Raw genomic sequence first — 8,624 nt, 5'->3', positions numbered from 1 at the left:
CAGCATATCGAAGATCTATATTCGTATATCGCGATGGTGCTGTTCGTATCAGATACTTTGGTTATCTGTTGCTTAGGTTTTACAATTGTCGCGGTAAGATATTTTGATTAATTCTGCGGTTAAGAGAAATATATACTACAGAACCTGCTTTGATAAATCTGCAGAATAAGATATATTTATTCGCGTACTTTTGATTATTCATCATTTTATGACTTTTCCCTTGCTCTTAGAATGTTTCTTAAAATTGTAGTCGATTGGTCGACCCGATGCTTTCAACAGTATAATCAAGAATACCTTATTTTACTTCATTATGAATTCGGAAGCGTTCGTATTTTGTTTCGCTGGAGAATATTTAAGCACTAAGGTTAGCCATTGGGACTAATGTTATACATATACATAAACAATAAGTAAGCAGAATGTTACATAATTGTTTCGAAAAGATACAAGATCCATCATTCAATAGAGTAAAAGCATTGGAGATGCTGCATACGATTCCTTCTGGTATGAATTAGATTCCAAAGATAGTCGAAATATATTGCTCTTAATATTGAGATCGCAAAATCAATTAACCATTACAATTGGAAAGATAATGAATTTATCTCTAGAGCAATTTAGCAATGTAAGTTTTATCTTAGGTTTGTTTTGCACGCAAAATTTTTATTGATTTTATATTATTTTATTTTATATTAAAATTGTTTTGCCATAATTATCCAGAATTAATAAGAAATGGAAAATATGTTATTTCTTCTTAAAATATAGAATATTACTACCAATTAATTTTTGGTAATGTACTATATATTTTTTTATTCAATATTTGTATTTTTATATATTTATTTTACATAATAAAAAATTATATTTGCTGCAATATTCACCTTACTAAATTATTAAGTCGAGTTATTTTGTTATATTATTAAAATGAGTCAGATAACAAATGCTTTTTACATTGAATTTAAGTATTTATAAATTCTGCATTAATATTTTTCTAATAATCAAATGATACTGTTACAGATTATAAAGACTTCGGCTTCTTACATATCGATTCTACTTGCGATGTATTAAAGCAAAACTGCATTCTATTTACATCGACATTTGAATAAGAATTAATAGCTGGTTTAGTTGCAATAAAATTTGCATATAATTTGCTATATTACTTATCATTGTTTTTTATGTCGGCGATGAACTGAATATTAAGATCAATCTCTATAATATTATGATTGTATAATATTATTCTGGTAATGTTTAGCAGAGTAGCATGAGATAATAATAGTATAATAGTTATTAAAAGAGTAATAAAAGTATCACAGTGTAATAACAAGATTAAAAATATTATTATTATTAATATTTTATGTGTTTACATAATATTGATATTTGTTTGTAACAATTCCATCAATTCATTTTGTTTTAATTTGTAACATAAAATATCTACAAAAATATTACAAAAAAAATGCCCTTTTCGCATAATCGGATATTTCTTTAAATTTTCGTAATGTACAAACAATATTACGATGCCTAAAAAACAGTCCATATTTAAAAGATTAAGAAAAGCTCTTTATATTTTGTGCAGATGTCGTCTCAAAGCTTATTTTATGTTTGTCGTTTGTTAGGAACGCCTTTGGTACTAAAATATAATACTTCACTTAGCACTTCGTTTCCTCGTCTCTTGCTTCTGGCTTTCTATGTGACGATTATTGTATCTAACGTGCACCGAACTTTTACTCAAAATTCGCGATTTATATATTTCGAGAGAATAAGTTGCTCGATAAGTTGCGAACGCGTGCACAATTCGCCGCACTCACTGTAATGCGCGAGAAAGAATATCTTTCGATATTAAGGAAACAAAATCTTGGTAAGAGAAACTTTCGCCTCTTCCATCTTCCCTCTTTCTCGAAAAATTCTCCCCTACGCACGCAAATACAAAACTTTTACGGTCATTGAACACGGTTCAATGCCTTGTGTATATTCACGCATTATTGCTGTTGCTTGAATTTTTAAAGACAATAATGCAGTGCGCGCTACACCATCGTTTTGCCCAAGAATTTGAGAGGGAGAGGTCGGTCACCCGGAAACTTTTTTTCTCTTCATCGACAATAGTACACGCAATCTATGCACGTCGCGATCAAAATATTTAATAAGCTGTGGCTCCTGGAGGGGTGAGCCCCACTCTCTTGTTTTCTTTCAGTTTGTGCAAAGATACCACATAGTGCACATCGTACGATGGATCAGGTTTCTTCGTAACGTTTCCAAATTTTTTATCGGAATCAACGCATGTTAACGGTGCAAAATAATAGGATAATAACAATAGTAACACAAGTATGAAAGTAAACAATACAGTTAGCAAAGCGATAGAAATTTGTCTACGAATTTTTGGCATCTGGCCGAATACATCGTGCGCTTTATTACGTAGACTCTTCTGGATTGCCACGCTCGTAATTGAGCAAGTCTTTCAATATCGATATATTGTAATGCATTTTTATTTGATCGAGTTTTCCGACAGGATGAAAATTTTAGGTTCAGCCATGGCATATTCGATACTTTTAACTAGACTTCTCATTTTTTGGTATAAGCAACGGTGAGATATAACGGCACGTTATGATACGCACTGTCAATGAAAAATTAGCTTTATGTATTATTTAACTTAATTATATTTAACAATATTATTCAACAACATTCAACATGTTAGTTACATATATTTAGTATTTCGTCTTGATTTATTACTTTAGTCGTTAAGATACACATTTCGCAACTGCTTTGGTTGATAAAATAATTTATTTGGCAATTAAGAATGTAAACATAATAATAATAATGTGAATTAAATACGAATTGCTGAAATAAATAAATTATTGTACGCAAAGAAGATTTAAGCAGAATTGCATTGCTAAAGTGATTGCACAACAATTAATTTTTCATCGATGGTTCGTATAAGGCCTTGTTGCGGCCGTTATTAAAATTATGATCAATGAAAACCTTTCCTAGAACGTTCAACAAAATATTAACAATGATGGCGATCGACTGGGAAAAATGTACCAACTCAAAATTTAGTATGTTAACAACGAAGTGCAATGCCAAACTGTCGCAGCGCTTCACTAACATAACGGTGATTCTCTATTTGACAAATGTAACTCTTTTTAGCAGCAATATCTTCATAAAAGATATGGATGATGTCATAACTTCCAACGTTTCCACACGATCACTCATTATAGACATGGATTTGCCATTTGACGTTAATCGAAGATTCGTATATGAATCGGTCATAATTGTTCAATTTCTTCACATGCTGATATGTGCTAACGGAATGGGATTAATAAATGCTTTACTTATAAATTTGGTGAGTTCTGTTACCTGTTACGCAAAAAGATATTATTATTATTATTATTATGAGTATTATCAATTATTTATAAATATTATTTCTTTAATATTTTATTAATCATAATATTAATTGATTAACGGGGAATGTACATGTGCAAATTTCCTTTCTTATCAAAAATAATTTATTAGCAATTGCGCTTTTCAGATTTTGAAAGATTCTTGTGCAGCGCGTAAATTTAATATGTCATAAACCATATAATATTTTTTCTTGCGACCTTTATTAGTACAGCTGTTGAAAGAAACGTATATTTCAGGTGTTGCATATAAGCGGTCAAATTGATATTCTTCGTAAAAGTGTGTTGGAACTTTTTCCGAAAGAAAATAAGTGCAGTACGAATCGTTCTATGGTAAAAAGAGTAATCAAGAAACACCAGAATATTATCACTTTTTCAGAACATATTGAAGATCTGTACTCGTATATCTCAATGGTGCTTCTCATATCGGATACTTTGCTTATCTGCTGCTTGGGTTTTACAATGGTCACGGTAAGCAATTTTGATTAATTCTACGGTTAAGAGGAATATACAGGGGATACCGGGACGAAGTCGTCACTATCTTTTCGGTGCCGATTTTTAACAACAAAACAAATAATTTTAGTAAAATGTGGTGTACCGTAAATAGTGAACCCTTGGATACAAAATTTATAAGGGCATTTTTGGTCTACGTCGCTTTGTTCAACCGGTATAGAGTAAAAACGACAAAGGTGCAAAAATTGAAATGTCAAAATTGCTAGGGCAGAGTCGTCACTCCATTATATCGGACTGGATTTTAAATAAAAATACATAATTCCGATCATAAAAAATAATAGAATATATTTTATTAATTATTTTTTAATAAAAAAATGGAAACATTTATTAATTAAAAACACGATGGCGGAAAATAATTACAAAAAAAGCGCACGTACTTGTGTGTCTTATGCTCACACGAAATGCACTGTTTCTCGTCAGCTCTGTTCAAATTGCATTGTTGCAATTAAGAAATACAATGACGCATTTGCAACAAAAAATAAAGTGAAACCACCGGGATAAAGTCGTCACAGTGACGAGTCCGTTCCAGTGGCTTGGTGACCATTTCGACCCGGACACAGATTTTAAGTTTGATCGCTCATGAAATATAAATTAACAAAAATAAAAAATTTTCACTGAATTCGTGTTCAGCATGCATTACTCTTCAGAATCAATTATCTCGAGATTCGGAAAGATAATAATATTTAAAATATTTAAAATTTTTGACGCGCAAAAAACTTTACTTTTGACCACTGAAAACACGTTTGCCTTAATGAAAATCACAACATGGCATACAATCTCACTAAACTCCGTTGGTTACATGGGCACCATAAGAAGTGAGTCCCGATTGCGCACATTACAAATCAGAAACGACAATATTTCCCGATTGGACACATTCCCGATCGGGAAATATTGTCGTGTCCGATTTGTTATGTGCGTAATCGGGACAATCTCCACCATAAGTAGCGTTTACTATATTAATAGTGAGTTTACACAACATACAGGTTTCGAGATAACTGTAGTGACGACTCCGCCCCGGTGACGACTTCGCTTTGGTCTCCCCTACTATATGAACCGCGCTGTTAATTCTGCAGAATAGAAGAGTATTAATTCGTGACTTTAATTATTATATATTGTTTTATTACATTTTCTTGGCTCTTTCTTAAAATTCTAGTCGATTGGGCGACCCAATGCTTCAGAAAGTATAATCAGGAATTTCTTATTTTACCTCGCTGTGAATATAGAGGTATTTATATTCTGTTTTGCTGGAGAATACTTGAGCGCTAAGGTTAGATATTGAGACGAATATTGTATATGATAAATATTACAAAATATGTAATTGTTTCTAAGAGATACAAGATCCATTATTTAATAGAGCAAGAGCATTGGAGATGCTGCATACGATTCTCTTTGGTACGAATCAGATTTCAGAGATAGTCGAAATATATTGCTCTTAATATTGAGGTCGCAAAATCAATTAACCATTACAATTGGAAAAATAATGAATTTATCTCTAGAACAATTTACCAATGTAAGTTTTATCGTAGGTTTGAATTGTAAAACTTTTTATATTATTATATTTTATTTTATATATTAAAATTGTTTTGCCATAATTGTCCAAAATTAATAAAAAATAAAAAATATGTTATTTTTTCTTAAAATATAAAATATTACTACCAATTAATTTTGGTAATGTACTATATATTTTTTTATTCAATTTGTATTTTATATTATTTGTATTTTTATATATTTATTTTACATAATAGTTAATTATATTTGGTGCAATATTCACCTTACTAAATTATTAAGTCAAGTTAGATTGTTATATTATTAAAATAAGTCAGATAACAAATACTTTTTACATTAAATTTAAATATATTTATAAATTCTGCATTAATATTCTTATAGTAACCAAATAATACTGTTACAGATTATAAAAACTTCGGCTTCTTACTTATCGATTCTACTTGCGATGTATTAAAACGAAACTGTATCTATTTACATCGACATTTTAATGAGAATTAACAGCTGGTTTAGTTGCAACAAAATTTGCATATGATTTAAAGTAAAAACGTTGCTGCATTACTTTTCGTTCCTTTTTATGCCGGCGATGAACTAAATATTAAGATTAATCTCTATAATATTATGATTGTATAATATTATCCTGATAGGGTTTAGCAGAGTAGCATGAGGTAATAATAGTATAATAGTTATTAAAAGAGTAATAAAAGTATCACAGTGTAATAATAATATTAAAAATATTATTACTATTAATATTTTATGTGTTTACATAATATTGATATTTGTTTGTAATAATTTCATCAATTTGTTTAGCTTCCATCTGTAAAATAAAATATCTACAAAAATATTACAAAATTGCAACAAATGCTCTTTTTGCATAATCGGATATTTCTTTAGATTTTCGTAATGTACAAACAACATTATGATGCCTAAGAAACAGTCCTATTTAAAAAATTAAGAAAAGCTCCTTTGTATTTTGTGATGTCTTCTCAAAGCTTATTTTATGCTCGTCGTTTGTTAGGAACGCCTTTGGTACTGGAATATAATACTTCACTCAGCACTTCGTTTTCCCGTCTCTTGCTTCTGGCTTTCTATTTGACGATTATTGCCTACAACCTGTATCTGACGTGCACCGAACTTTCACTCAAAATTGCGCGATTTATATATTTCGAGAGAATAAGTTGTTCGATAAGTTGTGAACGCGTGCACAATTCGCCACACTCACTGTAATGCGCGAGAAAGAATATCTTTCGATATTAAGGAAACAAAATCTCGGTAAGAGAAACTTTCGCCTCTTCTATCTTCCCTCTTTCTCGAAAAATTCTCCCCTACGCACGCAAATACAAAACTTTTACGGTCATTGAACACGGTTCAATGCCCTGTGTATATTTACGCATTGTTGCTGTTGCTTGAATTTTTAAAGAAAATAATACAGTGCGCTACACCATCATTTTGCTCAAGAATTCGAGAGGGAGAGGTCAGCCACCCGGAAACTTTTTCTCTTTTTCTCTTCTTCGACAATAGTATACGCATACGCAATCTATGCACGTTGCGATCGAAATATTTAATAAGCTTCGGCTCCGGAGAGGAGAAGGGGAGTAAACCCCACTTTGCTCTCTTTACCAAGCTTTCAGTCTGTACAGAGATACCACATTGTGCATATCGTATAGTCGATTAGGTGCTGATCATAACATCGATTAAAGTTCTCTTATCAGAATCGATACACACGTTAACTTTGCAGAACAATAGGAAAATAATAATAAGTGAAATATGAAAGTGGAGAATACAGTTAGTAAAGCGATAGAAATTTGTCTACGAATTTTTGGCATATGGCCGACTACATCGTGCATTTTATTACGTCGACTGTTCTGGATTTTCACGCTCGTAATCGAGCAAGCTCTTCAATATCGATATATCGTAAAGCACTTTTATTTGATCGAGTTTTCCGAGATAATGATTATTTTTAGTATAACAATGGCATACACGATATTCTTATTTAAACTTGTCGTTTTTTGGTATAAGCAGCGGTGAGATACGCAACGGCACGTAGTGATACTATCAGTGAAAAATTTGTTTTAAATATCAGTTAAATTATTTATATTCAATTATAATATTTAACCACATTAATTTTGTTACATACATTTTACATATGTATAACATCTTGATTTAACAATTACTTTAGTCGATACATCAAACTATTTGGTAATTGCTTTGGTCGATAAATTAAATTATTTGGCAAATAAAAACGTGAACATTGTAACAAAGCTAAACTAGGACAAATTGCTGTAATAAATTAAATGTCAAACACAAAGAGAAAATGATCGGACTCGCAAGAGTTATAAGTCAATGTACAACATAAAATTTTTCACCGATGGTTCGTATAACGCTTCATTGCGCTTGTTATCACGACTATGACCAATGATAACCGTTCGTAGAACGTTCAACAAGATATTAATGATGATGACGATTGATTGGGAAAAGTGTTCCAGAACGAATTTCAGCATGTTTACGACAACGAGCAATGTCAAACTGTCGCAGCGCTTTGCTAACATGACGGTGATTCTTTATTCGACATCTATAATCCTTTATTCGACATTTATAATTCTTTTTAGCTACAATGTCTTCGTAAAAACCGCGGATGATGGCATCACCTTCAACGTTTCTACACAATTACTAATTCTAGACATGGATTTGCCATTTGACGTTAATCGAAGATTCGTATATGAATCCGTCATAACTGTGCAATTTTTTCATTTGCTGTTGTCTGCTAACGCAGTGGGTTTATTAAATGCTTTCCTCATAACTTTGGTGAGTTCTGTTGCACCTGCAAAAAAATATCGTCATGATTATTATTATATTATTTATTATATTATTCTATTATTTATATTATTTATAGAAATTATTTTTTTTTATAATTAAATCATAATATCAATTGATGGACGAAATGTACAGGTACTTATTGTCTATGTTATAAAAAATAGTTGACTAGCAGTTCTACAGCTTTTCAGGTTTTAAAAGATTTTGTGCAGCATAAATTTAGTCTAGGCATTTAAATTTTTATTTGCTACTGTACATCAGTTGAGAGAAGTATATATTTTAGATATTGCATATAAGTGGACAAATCGATATTCTTCGCAAAAGTTTGATAGAAATTTTTCCAAAGGAAAAGAAGCTCAGCCCGAGTCATTTTATGATAAACAGAATAATAAAAAAACACCAGAAAATTATCAC

At 31.0% G+C, this 8,624-nt stretch overlaps 3 protein-coding genes across 3 annotated transcripts; all 3 read left to right on the top strand.

Annotated features, from left to right (window-relative positions):
* The first annotated feature begins 7 nt into the window (after nucleotides 1-7).
* Nucleotides 8-1,224, top strand: LOC112465624 (odorant receptor 45b-like). The gene is made up of 4 exons (XM_025033254.1): nucleotides 8-93; nucleotides 251-364; nucleotides 464-619; nucleotides 1,009-1,224. The coding sequence occupies exons 1-4, from the start codon at nucleotides 34-36 to the stop codon at nucleotides 1,057-1,059; spliced, it is 381 nt and encodes a 126-aa protein (XP_024889022.1). The 5' UTR covers nucleotides 8-33; the 3' UTR covers nucleotides 1,060-1,224.
* A 1,223-nt stretch (nucleotides 1,225-2,447) lies between these two features.
* Nucleotides 2,448-6,088, top strand: LOC112465623 (odorant receptor 4-like). The gene is made up of 6 exons (XM_025033252.1): nucleotides 2,448-2,569; nucleotides 2,974-3,325; nucleotides 3,621-3,851; nucleotides 5,047-5,160; nucleotides 5,248-5,403; nucleotides 5,803-6,088. The coding sequence occupies exons 1-6, from the start codon at nucleotides 2,463-2,465 to the stop codon at nucleotides 5,851-5,853; spliced, it is 1,011 nt and encodes a 336-aa protein (XP_024889020.1). The 5' UTR covers nucleotides 2,448-2,462; the 3' UTR covers nucleotides 5,854-6,088.
* A 980-nt stretch (nucleotides 6,089-7,068) lies between these two features.
* LOC112465622 lies at nucleotides 7,069-7,947 on the top strand. The gene is made up of 3 exons (XM_025033251.1): nucleotides 7,069-7,420; nucleotides 7,829-7,897; nucleotides 7,932-7,947. Exons 1-3 carry the CDS (start codon nucleotides 7,164-7,166, stop codon nucleotides 7,945-7,947), a joined length of 342 nt encoding a protein of 113 aa, XP_024889019.1. The 5' UTR covers nucleotides 7,069-7,163.
* The last annotated feature ends 677 nt before the right edge of the window (nucleotides 7,948-8,624 follow it).

This window comes from Temnothorax curvispinosus, unplaced genomic scaffold, assembly GCF_003070985.1.
Source record: "Temnothorax curvispinosus isolate PA1 unplaced genomic scaffold, ASM307098v1 QBEX01015404.1, whole genome shotgun sequence".
In the NCBI taxonomy this organism is placed as follows: domain Eukaryota; kingdom Metazoa; phylum Arthropoda; class Insecta; order Hymenoptera; family Formicidae; genus Temnothorax; species Temnothorax curvispinosus.
The sequence above is the reverse complement of the archived record's forward strand: the minus strand, read 5'-3'. Positions and strand labels throughout refer to the sequence as shown.